The 19,554-nt window shown below is 35.7% G+C and overlaps 3 protein-coding genes across 5 annotated transcripts; 2 read left to right on the forward strand and 1 right to left on the reverse strand.

Moving 5' to 3' along the window:
• The first annotated feature begins 319 nt into the window (after nucleotides 1-319).
• LOC141902581 (uncharacterized) lies at nucleotides 320-10,176 on the forward strand. Its single transcript, XM_074790384.1, has 23 exons — nucleotides 320-451; nucleotides 866-1,044; nucleotides 1,134-1,382; nucleotides 3,187-3,430; nucleotides 3,569-3,711; nucleotides 3,798-3,962; nucleotides 4,073-4,211; nucleotides 4,298-4,650; nucleotides 4,803-4,992; nucleotides 5,103-5,215; nucleotides 5,352-5,513; nucleotides 5,598-5,813; nucleotides 5,902-6,032; nucleotides 6,119-6,279; nucleotides 6,356-6,498; nucleotides 6,585-6,766; nucleotides 6,881-6,998; nucleotides 7,078-7,253; nucleotides 7,349-7,501; nucleotides 7,586-7,801; nucleotides 7,894-8,097; nucleotides 8,210-8,607; nucleotides 8,706-10,176. The coding sequence occupies exons 2-23, from the start codon at nucleotides 882-884 to the stop codon at nucleotides 8,953-8,955; spliced, it is 4,269 nt and encodes a 1,422-aa protein (XP_074646485.1). The 5' UTR covers nucleotides 320-451; nucleotides 866-881; the 3' UTR covers nucleotides 8,956-10,176.
• A 386-nt stretch (nucleotides 10,177-10,562) lies between these two features.
• LOC141901404 (ubiquitin-like modifier-activating enzyme ATG7) lies at nucleotides 10,563-14,525 on the reverse strand. Of its 2 annotated transcripts, none has more exons than XM_074788612.1 (15): nucleotides 14,329-14,525; nucleotides 14,031-14,148; nucleotides 13,864-13,941; nucleotides 13,662-13,775; nucleotides 13,428-13,565; nucleotides 13,232-13,320; nucleotides 12,930-13,142; nucleotides 12,711-12,855; nucleotides 12,478-12,636; nucleotides 12,352-12,403; nucleotides 11,972-12,267; nucleotides 11,760-11,875; nucleotides 11,537-11,621; nucleotides 11,249-11,449; nucleotides 10,563-10,825 (listed from the first exon to the last, which is right to left on the reverse strand). In XM_074788612.1, the coding sequence occupies exons 1-15, from the start codon at nucleotides 14,523-14,525 to the stop codon at nucleotides 10,775-10,777; spliced, it is 2,052 nt and encodes a 683-aa protein (XP_074644713.1). In that variant the 3' UTR covers nucleotides 10,563-10,774. The 2 variants fall into 2 exon arrangements, with proteins under 2 accessions (XP_074644713.1, XP_074644712.1); XM_074788611.1 differs by having other exon boundaries at nucleotides 11,966-12,267.
• Nucleotides 14,526-14,557: 32 nt separating this feature from the next.
• On the forward strand, nucleotides 14,558-18,265 carry LOC141901405 (protein phosphatase 1H-like). Of its 2 annotated transcripts, none has more exons than XM_074788613.1 (11): nucleotides 14,558-14,871; nucleotides 14,987-15,146; nucleotides 15,232-15,333; nucleotides 15,430-15,588; nucleotides 15,690-15,802; nucleotides 15,891-15,993; nucleotides 16,229-16,347; nucleotides 16,437-16,500; nucleotides 16,614-16,721; nucleotides 16,815-16,963; nucleotides 17,140-18,265. In XM_074788613.1, exons 1-11 carry the CDS (start codon nucleotides 14,627-14,629, stop codon nucleotides 17,366-17,368), a joined length of 1,551 nt encoding a protein of 516 aa, XP_074644714.1. In that variant the 5' UTR covers nucleotides 14,558-14,626; the 3' UTR covers nucleotides 17,369-18,265. The 2 variants fall into 2 exon arrangements, with proteins under 2 accessions (XP_074644714.1, XP_074644715.1); XM_074788614.1 differs by having other exon boundaries at nucleotides 15,891-15,981.
• Nucleotides 18,266-19,554: the final 1,289 nt, after the last annotated feature.

The raw sequence follows: 19,554 nt of genomic DNA on the forward strand, positions 1-19,554 counted from the left end.
GCTCTCCAACCACATTTAAGGCCGAAACCGGGAATTAGGGACACCTCAACAAACAAGTAGTTCACTATCAACAATGTTGTAGCAACAAGGCGAATGAAAATATTCAAAATAACTCAAATTATCCTTATTTCGTATAGCTACAACTATTTGTTATGCACTATTTTCTAAATATAATAGATATTCTAGGTCGGTTTCATTCGTATTTAACTGAAACAACGTATTGAGCAAGAAAACTAAGTTCAAATGAGTGATTATTTTTTCTAAGTGCACGTCTGATCTGTTTTATTTCCGGGTGTTGTCCGGTCCCTCTTGACAGTTCGAGTTCGCGTGATGAAATCTATTGCAGGTCTACTTATTTCGATACTGTATCTAACACGCCATGTCCACATAAGAGAATGAAATGTAGCCAGTCGGAACGTGTTATGAGTGTTCTTTGATTTTTGAGTAATAGGTAAGTACTCATCACTTTTTGTTGATCCAAATCAGTCAAATCTTTTTTTTAAGTTTAAAAAGTAAGTTTAACTAAAAAGATCTGGACACTCAGTCCAGACTCCACAATTATTACGGCCAATCACTCCTAGTACCTAATCAGTATTGTATTGCCAAAACTAATAGGGCAGTTAGTAAAAATTGTAAAAGTAAACATTTGCGTTAATTAGTTGACTCTTGATCGAACACGCACACAGAATAGACAACATGTTCTGATTTTAAAACTCCCCTTTTTAGAGATTAAATTCATCAATTGTCATTTCGTTTCCATGATGGCTCCTTTTTCTGTAATAGTTGGGCTTTTTGAAAAAACATTTAAGTTTTTTTCCTCAAACGAATCAATTTTGGCTTAAATTATTTGTTATCTGTTTTGTAGAGTGGTTCAATTAATCATGTCCAACCACCGAGTTAGTGGAGGGGATCTGACACAGCAGGCATCAGTGACGAGTATGACTAGTCAAAGCAGCAGCAGAGGAAGGAATTCTTCAACAGGTGAAAGGAAAACTTCGGGAGGTAAACAGTCATCAGCTAGGTCAAGTGGCAAAAGTCTTCTAGGTCAGTATTTATGCCGAAATTAACTGCCAACATATTGAAAATTTTGCTTTCATTGAAAATATTCAGTATTTTTTCATCTATTTCAACAGCGGACACTTCTGGAACAAGTTTGACATCGATGCCGAATTCGCCAAGGATGAAAAATGTCGCCAGCAAATCTCCCTCGCAAAGAAGCGCTTCAAAGTCTCCCAGTCGCACATCGAGCAATGCTAAATCACCTCATGGCAGTAACACTCAGGATAGTCTTCCGAAACCACGTCGCAGGCGAAAGAAAGGCAAAACTGATGACGAACACAGAGTGATTTTTACTGTAACTGTCGCACAAGCTATTCCTACTGGTAAGCAATGCACGCAATTTTCAGGAAATATTCAAGAGAAATAAAAATGTTTAGCCTAGTACCGTACATAAGGCTATTATGCAATAGACTGGTTGAGAAAACAATTTACTTTTCTCTCTCTTCATTGCTCAGTAGATTTCAGTTTTAATTGATTAGATTGTGCTTTTATCTGTGCTGTATTGATATGTTATTTATTCTGTCAACAGTTGTACTATCAAACTGTTATTAGATTTTCCTTAAAATGGTCAGTTTTGATCATAGGTAATTCGTCATAGCGTTGGTGTATTTTTTACAGGTATTTATAGAGTTAATTTATAATTTTTATCATCGAGCACTATAATCGATTTCATCAATTAGTTGCTGCACTATTTCTGTTGACATAAGGCTCCAGTCAAGCATTCCGCTGATGATAGAGTGTTTATAAGTTGCCCGGGTAACATTCATATCGTTTGGTGTTGGCAAGCGCAATAAAAGAAATGAAAAATGAGCATGATTAAGAGTAATTCAATTTCTCTACGGTATATTATTGCGGTTGCTTTTTTGAAAGTGGAAATCGAGAATGTGATTACCGGTAAATCTTGCTTGTATAGGCCTATGGCCTATGTGCTCCCAAAAAATGTCCCAGCCCCAATTTGTTTCAAATATTGAATAGCAATCATTGATTCCTTCAGCTGTGTTCGAGGGTAGAGAAATATCTAGGGATACAGAAAATCCGAGTCGAAATTCTGCAGGTAGTACATGTATAAATATTTAATCAAGCACGCCTCTCACATTCTTATTTACTTCAAGTGGTATATTTTTCTAATCAAAAGTCACAATAATTTGTTGCATAAGCTAGTGTATTCACTAACATTAAAGTAAACAATTCTAAACGGTACATTTTGTTTTCTGGCCCTCACGAAATTTATTTAACAGTTTTTTTGTCCCTACAGTATTTTTTGCACTGTAAACCTGTGTAACTTGATCCAAACCAGTTTTTACTGCAATGGTGACTCGAAAACAAGTTTTTGTTTACATTACAAAACAGTTATTTGTAATTGTTGCATGATCTTTGCATGTGTCTCGTCTCATTGATTTGTACCCTGAATATTTAATGCATATTTTATGAGCAAAAGCCACTGAACACATGCATGCGATGTGATGTTTAATTCATGTACTGTATTCACCATCCACTATTTGCAAACCAAATTGGCTTCCAAATATCTGTTCTTTCAAATGATATACAGTGAATATGGAGGTTATCAGAACGTATTGCTTACGATTTAAAGATGTTTGCTTTTGTAACAATTGAATAGTTTGAAAATGTTATTATAATTGAATTCACCTAAAATCTAACTCAACGTTTCCTTTTTCAGGTTAAAGGCTTATTTTCTTGCAGCGGCACAAAACATGCATTTATTCAGCCATCAATAGAAACTTGTTTCGTATCGATTAATGCATTTATCAATCCATTTATCACCATTAATACACGCTTATTCTGTTTAACTACAGCGTGTTTAGCTATTCAATAATATATAATCAATATGACTTACGTCTAATTGGTGGTATTTTGAATGTAATAGCTGTGTGCTATAATTACACCTGGTATGTTCAATTCCCGAAAGATTGTGTGGTTTTTATAAAAATCATGATCCTTTAATGCATTCACTTAATTCTTGTTTCTACTTATTTCAAAATTATAGTCAATACTTCGATGAATTGAATGAAATTTTCTTAACTAAGAATTAGGTACTTTCTCATTTTCATGTCTTAGCATTTTATTTTCATAAATCAACTGTAAGTCTATTTTTGATTGAAAATTTAGTGAAAGCAGATGACCAGCCGGACGTCACAGCTCTTGTGAAACGAAAGAAACGTATAGTTGAAGCACCACGCGCACAGAATTACTATCACTGTGAATATTTCCTGTTACCGGATGACGATGAACCAGTTCGAACAGATGTCGTTACGTTTGGAATGGCAGCTAAAATCTACCCAGATAAACAAGAACCAAAAGTGCTTAAAACTTGGCAAGATGGTGACCAAACCTGGGTGGTCTGGTCGCATAGGTAAGTATGTTTGCTGGGAATACAATCGACAGTCATGAATTTGAAGAATATTCTAGAATGAGCAGATATCGATGAAGCAATTATCTGATCTGACCATGGCACAGCTCTGAATATCCCTAGTTTAATTTTTGTTTTCAGCCATACAATTATCATGACCGAAGAGGTTTTGTTGAAATTATGTAAACATGATCTTGATCTGCGAATCTGGGATATGAAAGAAAAATGTTCTTCGAGAGCCAAATTTGATCGCCCTAAAGCTTTCAAACTCCCATCGGCCAAAGGTAATCACTCTTATTTTTTGGAGTCTCTTCAGAACTGCAGATTAAGTTTATTCAAATTTGATAATTGGTGTTTATTTCGATTCAAGGAGAAGATACTGATGATATTGGAGGTGTGAAATCAATGGTTTTGAAACAAGCTAAAAACTTTCTCAAATCACAGCCGAAAAAATTAGTAATTGAAAGACCATTACCTTCAATGTCAAAAATTGCCTTCGATGAAAATGGTATGCTCATAACAACTGATATGTCAGGTATGCATTAATTGAAATTTGTAAGCTATTAGTGTTTATCTATGAACTCTTGTTGAAGTCTAAATGTTTTACAATTTTGTCATCATTGGCTATGGCTAATCTCTGCACAGATGTTGGAACTCCTGCACCACGTGACGATAAAGCTAAGGGAAAATCAGCAGATGAACAGCTGAATACAGCTCCCAGTGAGTTAATATCAATTCAAACTCGAGATCGTCCTGGAGGAAAAGTTAGTGAGGAGGGTACAAGGTAATAGCGTTACTTCAATGGAGCTCAATATCCTTAGAAAATGATTATGACTTTAAGCTCTTTGCTAATGTTTATTCATGTCTCAGGACGTACAGTAGACTTGGAGAGCTTGCTGGAATCAAACCTCCTAAAGAACCAAAGAAAGAAAAAGCTGGGCCAACAAAACGTTCGCGACGAACCCAAAATGATAGCTCCGATGATGAAATGTATACAAAATCGGCCGCAGTGCCTAAACATGGAAAAAATAATGTGTATTCTTCGGGTAATAATCTTGAGGGCCATGACGCAGAAGATACTCCAGGCTCTGCTCCTCCGGGTACTGGTTCGACAGTTGGATTTCGCCGCAGAAAGAAAGATCCTCTTGCACAAGCTCAAGCTGAATATGTGAAGAAACATGGCATTGCCACAATAAAAGTCCGACTTGCGGAACTGTTTGCAGGTATGTTAACCTACACTCAAGAGACAATTATCCACTTGATCATGTAATATTTGGAATCACAATCATTCCGAAAATTGCTCATACTCCTAGTGCCTGTTGCGATTGTAAAATGCATAAAATGAATATTGAATCTAATCTCCTTTGTTTTACAGATAAATTGACGATCACCAGTCGACTAGAAAAATCAGTGACGACAATTGACGATATGTTTGTAACTGTCACTATCGATAAACAGATAATGTCCGACGAACAGAGGCTAAAATTCAATCCAATTGTTGTCAAAGTGCATTCAGCTACAAACATGCCTGAAACTCCAATATCACATATGGATTTGAACCAAAGGTTACCTTTTTTGATGATCCTGATTCCAATATGCCATCACTTCAAACCACATAGTCCCTTCAAGCATCTGGATCTATCCTTCAAGAGCATTCTCATTTGATTTTTTCCAGGTGCCATCCAGTTTTTTGCAAATACAAGTTTTTCACTGAAGATGAACATACAAGTATTGGTCGTGATCATAGACACAATATATACTGGGATGATGTTACTGTATTTTTCACTGGTGAGGATGAAAAGTCAATAAACAGTGCTTGTTATAGTTGCATAGATCAAATCTGTTCTATCATTCCACAAGCTTGAATTCAAGCAATTTTTGTTAATTTATATCTTTTATTTCACTTTTTACTTTTTTTCACCAGGAACAATGGATAAATCTGAGTTAAGACAATATTTAACAGGGCCTCCATTGACAATTGAGGTGCATGATCGTGACAGAAAATATGTCGAAGAGAAGTTAAAACCTACGCTATTTGGTGACGATTTGGAGGATGAAAAAATCAGCAACGTTGGAACGGTTGGATGTGAGTGCTGTTTTAATACATGTCAACAAACCCAGCTCCTCGGTTATGAGTAAAGTAGATCTAATGATTTTATGTCACTTCCAGCTCGCAGAACGATATATAATCCATATCTAGACAGAGAAAAACCTTGGGATCCATATGGTTTGGCGAAATTTGATCTATCTGGTTTACTATTGGGTCAAAAAGTATTGGAACTTGCATCTCCAATACAGCCATGCGCAATGCCCGATCCATTGGGTATCAAAGAAGGGAAGATGGATGGCAAATTATTAGGTGTAACTGGTGCAGTTGATGGACCAGGTATGTCAATTTGAAAATATGGTAATTTAATCCTGATTGGTCTATCTAACTGGATGTGGTTATTGGTTTATTCGTTATTCTTTTTCAGTTGAAACTCCTCTACAATCTGGTCATTATCTGCAGGGTGGTGCTTCTCTGAAAATACTCGTGGAAATAGCTCATACCCTGACGAATGCAGCAGAAGTTGCTGAAAACGTTGATTTGGAAACTACGACTGAGGTAGAATAGAAAAGCAAATATTTGTATTCATGTCGCACATATTTTGGCGATGATAAATTGTAAAAAAATTTCTGTCATCATTCCAGTGTCCATTTGCTCGAATTATTTTCAAATTTGACTACAAGAACGCAACATTCCTTCATAAAATACAGAATCTCATAACTGAAATCAATGCAAAAGCATTGCAGCTTGATGATCTGCCAGACACTGTAGTAAGTGTAGCTTTGTCTACATACAAGTTATCCAGGTAACTTAAACAAATGTCCTGATTTAGAATTATCCATCCTTTGAGCTGTCTTAAAAAGAAATTCTAAATCTTGTAGGCAGCAGCAGCAAAGTAGAGATTTGGACATAGTAACTGGATTCCACGTGATGGATGGCAAGCGACATGTGTTTGTGCTAGAAGGGCTCCGTGATTCGGCCATCAAGTTACTCTGGGAGTCTCTTCCTAAACTTGAAAATTCAGGTGCAGCTCATTTACTTTGTAAAAACCTGAGTGTACTGACATGTTTCATTAATGATGAACAGATTTTTTGTAATTGAAATTTATAGATGTAACAGTTTTATATCACACTGATATGTGCTTCAGTGACCGGCTCTATACAGCGTTAGATGTGGATTTGTGTCGAGTAAAACTACATGAACCGTTAGATATAATTGTGCAACAACCATTACTATACATCAGAGATATGGTGCCGAGACCTTGCTTCCAAGCTCTCATCAAATTACACGATGTAAGTGCCAGCCTATCATGGTGGATATATGGAGTGTCTGCTATGCAGTGATCTTTAAGTTTCAATTTGTTTAAGGGAGGAGATAGTGAATTCTGTTCTGTTAATGAATTTTAGTTGCTGTCAATGGATCTACTGAGGAATGCTGTTCGAAATGAATTATTCCCATCTGCTGAAATGGTAGTTTCTATGAGCAAAGAATTTGGTGTCCCATTAACCAGTGAAGATTTTGAAGGTACTGAAGAGCAATTATATCCTATTTAAAGCCTACATTTCCTTGTCAATTTGAAACACTGAAATTTTTGTTATTTCAGATTTACAACCAGTTTCTCACGATGGTAAAGATGCAATGGATGATCCAAATGGCTGGATGAATAATATTGGTCCGAGTCATGTCCATACACCGATAGATAATTTTAATGATCTGTACGTCACTGCACTTGAGAAACGGCTAACTGAAGATGTCAAAGATTTCAAGCAAGAAAATATGGTAATAATTGATTTGCATATAATTCTAATTTTCTTTGAATCAAAGAAGTAGTTTCCACTCATGGTATGTTGGACTTCATATTTTGTATATGACAGGAAGAGATTCGGAAGAAGAGTGATGAAAATAGACGGAATAAGAAATGTCCTGTGACGCTGCATGCAGATCAACAACCAGCTCATAATTACAGCGTTCAGTCTCTCAATTCAACTGAGCTGGCTAAAGATAAACTTCGTCAACTACTGTCAGAGGTTCGTTGTGTTTATATCATTTATGATTGATAGTTAAAAAGTAATTAAATGGGAAGAGTTTATGTCATTGTATTCATTCATCAGGATCCAGATCGTAGATATACATACTGTCAGAAATACCATCATTCAATGACAGTTTTGCCTGTCAATATCGACAAATTACGTAAAGATCAAGAGAATCATTCTCGAGCGAGATGGCAAACACAAAATGGTTTTGTGTACCCAGGCGTCAAGTCAACAATTGACAGTAATATACATGCCAAAAAACCTGTCGAACCTCGGACTGATGAACTTAAGATGGTGAGCTACAATACCTTAATTTACCCTTACTGGTGAATCTTAACTTATGACACAATTTATGAATTAGGAATTGGTTAATCTTCATATTTCAGCCATGGATTGAAAACTCACTTCATACATCGATAATGCAAGCTCCGTTGGATCGTGGTCGTTTCTCGTGGAATTATCGTCACAACGATATGAATTTGTGGCGACGACCGATGGAAAATTTCGGAAACCAAATTCCCATCACAATCCACGAAGCTGGAGATAAATTAGAACAAGAAAAAATATCAGCTGTCGAAAAGTCCTATCAGGTAATTGTAGGATTAGATACGATCCATCACATGCTACTACAGATATCATAATTTCAAATTTTCTCATAAAAGGTAGAGTACCTGACTCTTAACGCATGTGTTTATATTTAAGGAATGGTTATCTAAGATAATTGTGGACAGTATGGGTACAAAGTCTCATCGATGTCTGCCGGCAACTGAACTTACTCATAAAGGATTTAAATCGAGCAATCAGTTGGATCGTTTACAGGGGCTTCTTAAAAATGAACCGCAAAAAGTGGCGTTACGTCGGCCAGGAATGAGATTACGAGAAGTGCCACCATTGAGCGTCGTTTCAAATCCGAGTGTTGATACGGCATCTCGAAATCTCGGATTACGCCTGCCACCGGCATTCAATGCCAATATAGAGAAGACGAAGGGCTTCGCTCCTGGACCGTTTGCGCATAAAAGCTGGGTTAATGAAAGTAATAAGATACCGATACGATATTATGATCATTCAAAATACGCTGCTTCAAAAGGACATGATTTCAAGTAAGTAAATCATCTTATATCCCTGTAAATTCTTTGGTCTTTTGTGTAATGATGCAGATAGAATATCAAAATATGATATGAAAAAATCTTATTTCCAGCGTTTATCACAAAGAACGAGATGTGTTATCATGGCGACCAATAATCCCTCTGAATGAAGAAGAACGTGACAATCATCTATTCTGGTTGTACAATCAATCAACGAGTAACACCTGTCCGGAATTGGTGTCTGGTCACGGTATTGATTCAGGATTTGGCTCGAGCGATGCAGCCACTGGTGAATATACACTTGATCCAACTCTAGCTGTGAGCAGCCATATAGAAAAACAATCAATAGGCTGTGCAGAATAATTGTTTGTATATTTTGTCTGTACATGTATTTGTGTTATATTACTGCTGAGTATGACATACCTAACATGCAAATTAGCCAAAACTGTTCTACGGTGCCTTTCTAGCCTATGAACGTATAACTCTATTTTTGCCAAATTGTTTTCCCCCTCTGTGCCTTTGTTTTATGCATATAGAATTATCTAATCCTTGAAGGCATGTTAGGTTACTTTGTTTCATAATTTTCTTTTGATTTAAAAATTGTAAAAACTTGAAAAAAAATTAAAACTTTTCACATTTACGTGTTAAACGTTTTGTCCGTTTTGACAATCACATTTTAAAAAATTGCCTTCCGTCCTCCGAAGAACCTATGAATCTGCTGTTTTATCTTTTAAAAAAATTTTTGCCTTTTTTGTCTGCTGTATGCCTTATAGATAGAATAGAAAGTATGTCTTCCATTATCCTCGACTTACCTGTACATTATTTATTATACACTGGATACTGTGTGTATACAGTCCGATGTTTTACCAAACCACTCAATTGATCATTATTATAATGTATCTATAATGTTTTTATTACTATTTATCTAAGATACAGTAGAATCCTGCCTTCCTTGGTACAATTAGGACAGTAAATATTTCACTCTGATCATTGAAATTGAGTCTTGTGAAATATCAACTGGTTGTTTTCACTTGTACCATATAAGGAGGGATATACTGTAATGAGTAATGAGATTAGAATAGCCTTCTCTGCTGAAATTAGATAAAGAGAGCTGTGTTTTGTTATCAATACCAATTGAAATTACTCTTGAGATGTTTATTAACTATTTTTTAAGATGATTATTGCTTCTAGTTCATGTAAATGTATAGTGTATTAAAATCTCTATTATATGTATTATTGTCAATTATTGCTATGTATATAAGAATACAATCTGTGATAGAATATACACATCCAATATCTGTGATGCAATGTGTTACATACCGTCTATATTTAGGATGCATTAATCTTAATATTCATTAGGGCATTTCAAACCAGTGCTAACGTTTCCTGGTCATAAACAATGATTGAGATTCCGAGAAAAAATACAGTCAATAGAAAATACTGTGAATAGAATGCGATATAACAGTAATGATAATTTATGTCAATTCTGCTTTTAACCTTGGTTTCGCTAGCAACGTTTTGAAAGTGTGTTGTTCCAGATACAAATCTATTTGTAGAAGTGTGTTAGATATTTTTAATACTCATTGATATGAATTGTCTACGAATTGTTTGAATAAATTATGAATATGTCACATATGAACATTTTGTCTTTGAATAATATTGAGTAATGAATGAATTTTCCACTGATATTATGTAAGTTTTATCAGTTTCAAAACGTAACCAAGTTGGACATTAAAAACGACCATCATTTCAAGTCAACTAGGCCAAGTGAAACACCGAGGCAAACTGGTCATAGGCTTCAAAAAGCTTCCTTTGGATTTAAGAACAACACGATATGAAACTAAATTGCAAAGGATTGGACAGTTGGCTCAGCAAGCTGAAAAGCGTCTGCTTTTGTGGCCCTAAAAACCATTAGACACTACCTGATAATCAGATAAATGATAGACTAATAAAGGTTACGAATCATAAACAATTATTCTTTTTAATCAAAACTAAAGATTAACAATAATTTAAAGTCGCATTTACAAATTATTACACTCATTACAACTGCACTTGCATGAATTTCACTGACCATCTATGATTTGCAAAAGCTCTATTCAGTCCATTTGAATGTGAAAGCTATAATTTGAATCTTAATCTATGAAACTGAAAAATCTGAAGTTTTATTCAGAGCAGAGAAATCTTAAGATTCACCAGGAGCTTCAATTGGTTCATCGTCACTGAAATCCCAAACCTGGAATGAAAAAAGATAAATCAATTGAAGAAAATAGTCTGGATTACAAATGCCCCAAATAACATGAAACAATCACATAAAACTAAATCACAGTTTATGTAACCAAACAAAGAGAAACGAAAAATATCTGGAAAACACCGTTTAGGTTCTTCAAGTCACCCCCAGTGTTATAGATGCTTTTCAGTTCTTTATTGAGCAAACATAGAATTTCATATGTTTTCTTGTGTAAATAAACATATATTTCATCTATACATGTATACATATGTATATTATAACTACTGCCTCATGCAATACAAATTCACCTCCTTCCTCAACTTTTAATGAAAGCAGCAGATGTAAATTCAAGAAATATGCACCAGTAAGTTCTCTGCAAAATTTGAATTTACAATAAAACTCCGAAATAATCATAGCCCTATAACATACTTCAATATTATCCGATTCCTCTTGTAGCTTTTTCAAACCAGTTAGTTCTTCAAGATAATTCGGATCGTTGAATGCTTTTATTAGGAAGTCAAAACCATCAGTTTGGTAAGCATTAAGAACGATTTCACTGCAAGCTGTACAACATTCAAATGCACGACTTGCTGGTAGCACAGTATGGAAACGAGACAAAAATCCCCTCATCTGAAACGTACAGCATAACTCATTGTGATTGGTAGCACTCAATTAACAACTTCATGATATTTGCGTTATGGCCTAGTGTTTACTTACTTGATGAGGAACTATGCCTAATGATGAAGCTTGTTCACTGGGCAGGTGCTCATTACAACATCCGGTATCGGCAGGCGCTTCCCCTCTGAAAACCAGAAATTACCCCGGTATACTGTTGAGCAGCAATCTTTGCCAAAAGTAACAGTTAGATAGAACTTTATAGAATTATGAATAAAAATCTAAGTGTGCTAGTATATGTTGTGACATAAACATGAAAACATACCCTAGTGGATGTTGTAATACAGAAACAAGTAGTTCCACAGCTAGAGCGCTAACCATCATTGAGATACCAGGACGCGAGACTGTACACTGTTGGTCCAAAGTGCGATCTTTCGTAGACTAAAAATATGAAGCAGACATCATGGAACTTTAAAGTGAAAAGTTTGCTAAACTGAATGATAGGAATGATATGAATGATCCAATGCTCACACTCACATCTCCAGGTGCCACAACATCGTTACAGAAGTAACAGCCCAATTGATCACCAGTAATTGTATCCAACAATGAATAATCTTTTGGTTTTAGTTTATCCGATTTCAGTCCGTGTCGAATGACTAGGAACGTATCGAACCCTAAAGCTGCATTCATGACTAGTTTTTGTTTAGATGCTCCCATAACAGTAGGTAACCATCTTGCTTCTCGAGTATCCATCAATAGAAATACTACATCATGTTCATCAATAAGTCGTTCTAAGTGAGCCACATCTGCCTTTGTTTGTTCAATAGAATTATCTATACCACGGTAAAAATATAAAGATCTAAATCTACTTCCCTCCAGTTACAAGAGTTTTAAGTTATATCAGCATGACAAATTACCTGAAATGGCATGTCCAGGCATAGGAATGCTCAAGGTAACACCTGAAGATTTCTGCAAAATATTAGCGAAACAGAAGTTATGATCCTACTAGCTGCTGCCAGGGTATGAAGCAGCCGGCTACTTACAACTCCAGGGAAAATTCTACGTAAAGCCTCTGCTGCAGCCTGCGCTTTTGGTTTACCACCATTTACACAATCCTCGAAAACGAACAATGACTGTCGTACTGGATTCGAATACGATATCTTAGCATTATCTACAAACGTAATGGTCCGCACTCCCCAACCCTGCAAAATAGAGAGCATTGAGATGCAGAAAAAATGCATGGAGTTTAAATAGATTTCTTTAAGGCTAGACTCACCATTAAATTCCGAGCAACATTGCAACCCAGAGTTCCAGCACCAAGCAGCAGACAACGAGTGTTAGCTATTTTATCCAGATTAAGATCTGGTAACAGGCGCCATCTCATCAATTTGAGGTTTAAATCCACTGATGATTCGGCCAATCTATAATTTTACACAACTCGTCAACAATCTGATCTGTCTTAAGAATCTTAACACTATTGGATTCAATCACTTACTTAGTAGGATCCATGGATGCGCTCAGGTCAACAGTACGTGGGCCCAGTTTTTGATATTGATTTTTCTCCCAACCAACACAACTTGGACATTGTTCAGTTTTGTGCAGTGTTGGAACAAGAATATGTAGAACCAAACTATGCGAGACATCTCTTTTACCATCAGATATCCGATCACGGAAACAAATCACCTCGACTTCAGTGTCCTCCTGGAACCTTTATCAAAAATATATACCGCTATCCAGTTTTAGTTGACAGATTCATATATTGGAAAATTGAATAATATGACAATATATAAAGCTCACCAAAGTTTTCCAGCCAGAGCCAAGAAATTCCTCAAAGGCCATCCAGGATGTTTCTCCAAACAACAGGGATCACAGAAAACAAGAATTGGCTGTAAGTACACATGATACAAATCATCTATATAACAAAAAATTCATAAAGCCTATGAATGACACAACCGTACGTATGAAGAATTTGTTGGAGGCAATTAAAACTTACTTTCATGCCTTGAGATGTTAAAGTCGAATACGCGGTGAGACTAAACAGTTCACTTTTCCCCTCTACATTTTTCAGTAAGAAGAATCCATCAGTATTCGTCTGACGAAACTCATCATAACTGATCAAAAAACTTTCCAACTGTATAAAGATGATGGGATAATGAATGAGTCTCTTTCTACTACACAAAAATGAACAGTAAGATTATAGTCAATGAACCAGCATACACTGTCATACCTGTGAATTACTGTATTTTTCTGAAAATGTTTTGGTGGGTGAAACATGTTTCACTGGTTCAGTCACAAAAGTAGGAAATGTAAACCAATAATGGAATACATATTTCTTCAAATTCTGAAAAACCAATAGTTTTATGAATTTTTTTCAACTCTGGTTTTCAACCTGTAAAATATTTTCACTGATAAATCGATAGAGAACTTACTGCAAATGTGATCAGGTGGAATTTTACTAATAAAGAAGGATTTTTTTCAGCATCTCCTGAACATATATCATTCCATAACTGAAAGAATTTACAATATTAAATCATCTCGAAATAGATGATATCATCAAAAGAAGTCATTTGACTTGGTAAAGATAACTATTGCGTACTTCTTTTCCGTGTTTATCAAGATAGAGTTTTTTATCCAGACTTTTGAATGAGTCGAGAGTATTTGTATTCAGAATTGATCCATTTGTTCTAAACAGTCGGGCTGGAGTTTTTGCTTTGCTGCAATAGATGAAATGGAAATGGTACAATATAATGTTCAAACTGAAGTACCGTAGAGGCGGGAAACCTACTAAAATCTCAGGGACTTGTCACATTCAATGGCGAATGGATAAAACCTGTATGGACTAAAAGGAGTACACACAGACTAAACCATAACCCGGAAGTCATTATGTTCGTTACCTGTCAAACGCCGAAAAATCTAAGTTTGTTCGACAAGATGAACCAAGGAGACCACCATTAGAGTAAAATCCATGAAGTTCTTGTTCTTCTTCGGCTAATCCGAACACGTCTAACTTTTTCTGCGATAACGTATGCCAAAATCCGCCGTCTAAAACCGACGAAAAAGGAGCAAACTGTAATTGAATGGGCGCCGCCATCTTGAATAAGGTCACATGACCTGAAAATGGCTTCCGGGTTTATGTCAAACTAGGGGATCTTTTAGAGACGATGAAGGTTGTATAAATAACAGTATTTGGCGATGTTTAATCGCATAAAAAACGTTTTTACCAATGTCATTGGAACATCGGGATTGACACTGGCCACAGAAACAACGCTGGGAAACAACATTCCTAGCGTGAACTTGGAAGTGAAACAGGCGTACTCTCGACCAGAATTTTTACATCTCTCGCACGATGAGGTAGCTGCATCTTCCGATCACGAAGCCCGTCTAATTGTAACGCCAAAAGATAACAAATCACTTTGCTGGAATTCCGGTTATGCCGAGTAAGTTGTTTGCCTAATCATGAAATTGCAATCCTAATACTTCTAGGCTGTGTTATCTTTTTTGTTGAACCATCGCAATCATTTGATTGATCATGTAATTCACCATGTCTTCCAGAGTGATAAATGCTGGCAAAAGTAAAGTAAATGAGGACCAAGCAGCATCGGGGACATATGAACTCAAACATGATAATCCAGCTGATCCGAGAGACTATATATTTGCTAGTCCATTTCGAAATAAACCTAAAGAGTTAACAGATTTTACATCAGCTCATGTGGTGAGCGGTTAAATGCAACTTTATCTGTTAATATGAAAAGACAGTTTGCGGCATCTTACATTCAATCTCAATCTTTGTTTTTAAGGCGGATGAATTTATGCCATTTACATATTTTGGCATTTTTGATGGACATGCTGGCACTGGTGCTGCTTTGATGGCTGCTCATACTCTACATCATCATATAGAGGTAGGCCTAGTCTTCAATCGTCTTTCTCTTTCAGACAAAACAGGCTGTTCTGGGAATTGGAATGATTTTGGTTAATTACATTTTACCTTATTGCAGGAAAGATTATCTGCTGTGAAATTGCTTTTGCTGGCAAAACATGCCGGTTTGGATGACCACGTTGAACAAAATGAAATGATGAAATTTGCTCTTCCTCAAAAAGAAGTTACTGTTGATAGCTTGGTGATAGGTGCGCTGGAAGCTGCTTTCAATGCAATGGTAAATAAAACACTATCTATCGTCCATCATAGATTTTCTGAGAATGATAAATTTCTATACATGTACTTAGAATTTCCAAATTTGAGCCTTCTCATTTCTAGGATGCTCAAATTTTACGAGAACGGACAACGTTTCGTATAACTGGAGGTTGCACAGCTTTAGTTGCTGTGTTCATTCTAGGCAAACTCTATGTAGCTAATGCTGGTGATAGCAGGTAAGACAGGGCTGCTCCTCTTCAAATATATACATTATAGGACATTTGAAGATTCATTGATGTTTGCATTCTTCCAAAATTTCTATAGGGCTGTCATTTGTCGGGCAAGTTCTAATCAAGTAGTAGAAATGTCCCATGATCACACTCCAGGAACTGAACGTCAAAGACTTCAGAATATAGTAGGTGAATATGTATGTTACACCTTTACCTTCACATGCGCACACACTAATCCTTCTCTGTGGTTCACATTGATTTCCATTGTGAGATTGTGTTTTTCATTTAGACACATTTATTCTAAGCAATTTCGATGTACATGTTTTTTTTATAGTTGAAGATCTAACGCATACCTGTCACATTAATTTTCCCTATTACTTTCTGCATTCCTTCACTATCGAGTATGTTATAGTTTGTATATGTATTTTCTAGGCAATGCTTCAACCTGATCTGCTTCATGATGAGTTCACTCATCTGGAATTCATGCGGCGACTCAACAAACGTGATCTCGGTAAAAAAATGCTTCATAGAGACGCTCATATGTCCGGATGGTAAGATCTAGTAGTGATTTATTTTGTTTTCAGTCCTTCCTGAGCCCCTGATAGCAGAAATCAAGAGCATATAAAACAATATTTTTCAGGGCTTTTAAAACGGTAACTGAAGATGATCTGAAATTTCCACTCATTCATGGTGAAGGAAAAAGGGTATGCAAATCTTGATTTATATCAGTATCTTCATTACACCATGTATACATCGAGATGCATATGCTATGAGTTTACATCGTGTGTTTATCACAAACATAATATTTTTTCTTCAGACTAGAGTTCTAGCAACTATTGGTGTAACCCGAGGCTTCGGAGACCATTCATTAACTGTTCATGATTCTGATATTTACATAAAACCATTTCTATCACCAATGCCTGAGGTAGATACAAAATACAATAGACCTGCTTTTCAAATACTTGTAGTTCTGTATTTATTTGACTTCATGTACCGGTATGTATGTTATTTCTGTCAGGTTATGGTGTTTGACTTGATGAATGAAGATGTCACGCAGGATGATGTACTTGTAATGGGATGTGATGGATTGTGGGATGTGACGACGCATGAAGAATGCATGCAAGTTGTACAGTACTCTTTCAAACAATGCTCCAACACTGAAAATAAGTAAGTAAACATCAAGTAGTGGTGAAATTAGCGTTTAATTGTTATACAAGTAGACTTTACTATTTAGCTGCTGTGGTTGTGAATAATTCTTTAAACAGGTACATTGTATGATAATGTCAAGAGATAAGTAAGCACCATAACTATTAAACTTGAATGTTTATTTTGTATGATTACAGATACATGTTGACTGCGCAGAACCTAGTGATGAATGCAAGAGGGCTTTATAGAGGCAAAGGATGGCGAATCAATCCTGATCAAGAAAGACCAGCCTCTGGGGATGACATCTCTGTATTCGTTATTCCCATTCATGCACACAAGATCGAGCACTCACAGAGGCAGAAGGCAACGGCTAGTTTAGCCACGTATTTCGAGGCTGTGGATGCTGAAAAAGCCAGCGGATCGTGATGATTTCCAAAGATTGGTATGCTAGGTTTACTTTTTTAAGAGAAGAGTTATCAAATTTGAAGAGAATCTGTTTTTGGCTGATGAGAATTTCTTAGAGACATCCAAGGTGAAATTATAAATTGACCATTTCGTACATTACCATAAAATGAAAAAGATGTAAACTTTAGCATGTCCATATACTGCCAGATTATCAAAATGTAACCATAGATGAGAAGCATTTCCATAGTCATCCTGATAGTTATTGTTTAGTGTGCGTGAACTGTGGAGTATTGAATATATACAACAAATTTTGAATGCTGAGTGTTTCATTCTAGATTATAACCTATTTAGTCAATGATATTGATATATACTTACACACATGTACCTTTGTCTTTATGTTGTCATTAGAAATGAACCAGTATGATATTTTTGTACAGTACAAAATCTCTACTATTGTTGATACCATAGAGTTAAAAATGTAGACATGAAGTTAGTCATATCTTGGAGTAATCATTTGTCAAATGATTACTCCCAAGGTGTTATATTGTAGATGGAGTGGACTATGTAGGAGCAGCTGGTTATTCTGAAGAGCTTAGCAATCAATCATATGAAAAAAATAATAACATCATTTGTTCTTTTACTAAATATATCATTATGTTGTTAATGGAATTCCTAAAAAATTCATGTTATGTTTTAATTTTGCATTTGAGCATTTCTCAGATTATGACGACATTCCATCAAATGCTGAGGTGTTTTTTTGACTGTAGTGAACTATGTATTCTGGGGCTGATATGCTAGAAATTTTACAACACTTAGCGTAATGTTCATATTGTCGATGTTTTTGTGCTCACTTTACATATCAATTTTAAACCAGAAATAATGTTAACCCTATCAAAGTTATTTTTCAATAAAACTGTTATTTCCATAAAATTTCTTTGTCTTTGTCCTCTAGTTCGGATTGAAATTCTTTTTAATCGAAATTTTTGAAGGATTAATAGGGTTGAACGATTCGTTTCCAAACCACTGCAACCACCCGCTAAAGAGCTAACGGAGTATAGGCTACAACACTGCCTGTAGACTGGTCGCCTGTCCAATTCTGCGCCACCTGCATTCGCAGTCAGAATAGGTAGATCAATTTTAAGATGTTATTTTCAAGATGATTTCGTCAGATGTTTATTTTCGCGTAATTTAGAAAAATGACGCTGACGATGCCGACGGTGGATGCGGTTGCTGCGGCATAAAAAAGGATGATAACAATGATGATGATGATTATTATTATTTAACCGAGGAGGAAGAACCTGAATTTATTAAAACGCGTTTTCAAATGATTTTAATGAGGTTTAATATTGAATTTAGACAACTGAGTTTCTTAGGTCATTATTTCTCCCTGCCCTAGTAGAGTTTATAAACAAATTTCCAAAAGGGTTGATTTATGAGGATATTTGGTGGATGTTAGGCTCCCCCTTCATTCTCCATTCAGATTAGATATTTTTGAAATTTACATTTTTCTAATGGACACTTACGTTTTGTAAAATTTGGTGATTGTTTATTTCACGTATGTTTAGATATTTCAGTCACGGATTTATTTGGAATTTCAACCTGAATTGAGACAATTAATTCTGAGATATTTTCACCATCTGTAGAACTCTGTTTACAGTGGAACCTCGTTTTAACAATTTATCAGTTATTGCAAAACTAGAATTTCATTCCAGATAAGACAATATCAATTATTTTCATACTTGATATAACGAATTATAACTAACAGATTTTCTGGTGCCCTGAAGTTCGTTGCAACGAGGTTCCGCTGTATAATTTTCTAAATTCAAAGAATATTTTACAGACTTTTCTACATCAATAATTAACCACTAAGAAATACTTTCTTTTTATTATTTCAGGTGGTGGGAAAGAAAGGCGAGGCGAGGGTCAATATCGAATGTAGGCTACATGATTTCACCAAGAAACGAAGATTAGGAACTTAAGGGATTAATTTCACCAGAGACACATTACAACAGCAAGCGTATGAATTTGCACCAGGCAAATTGAAAATTACCACTTTTATTGCATTGCACTCAATATTATTATTATCATTTACTGAATGGTTTTTCTTGAGTTTATTTTTCTTCTATCAGAGGACCGGCATCAATGATTACATGATTTTTGTAGGCTTAAGCAAAATTTAACACTTAATGCGGAAAAAAGTGGCAGGT

The sequence above is a fragment of the Tubulanus polymorphus genome, chromosome 3 (genome assembly GCF_964204645.1).
Source record: "Tubulanus polymorphus chromosome 3, tnTubPoly1.2, whole genome shotgun sequence".
NCBI classification, from domain to species: domain Eukaryota; kingdom Metazoa; phylum Nemertea; class Palaeonemertea; order Tubulaniformes; family Tubulanidae; genus Tubulanus; species Tubulanus polymorphus.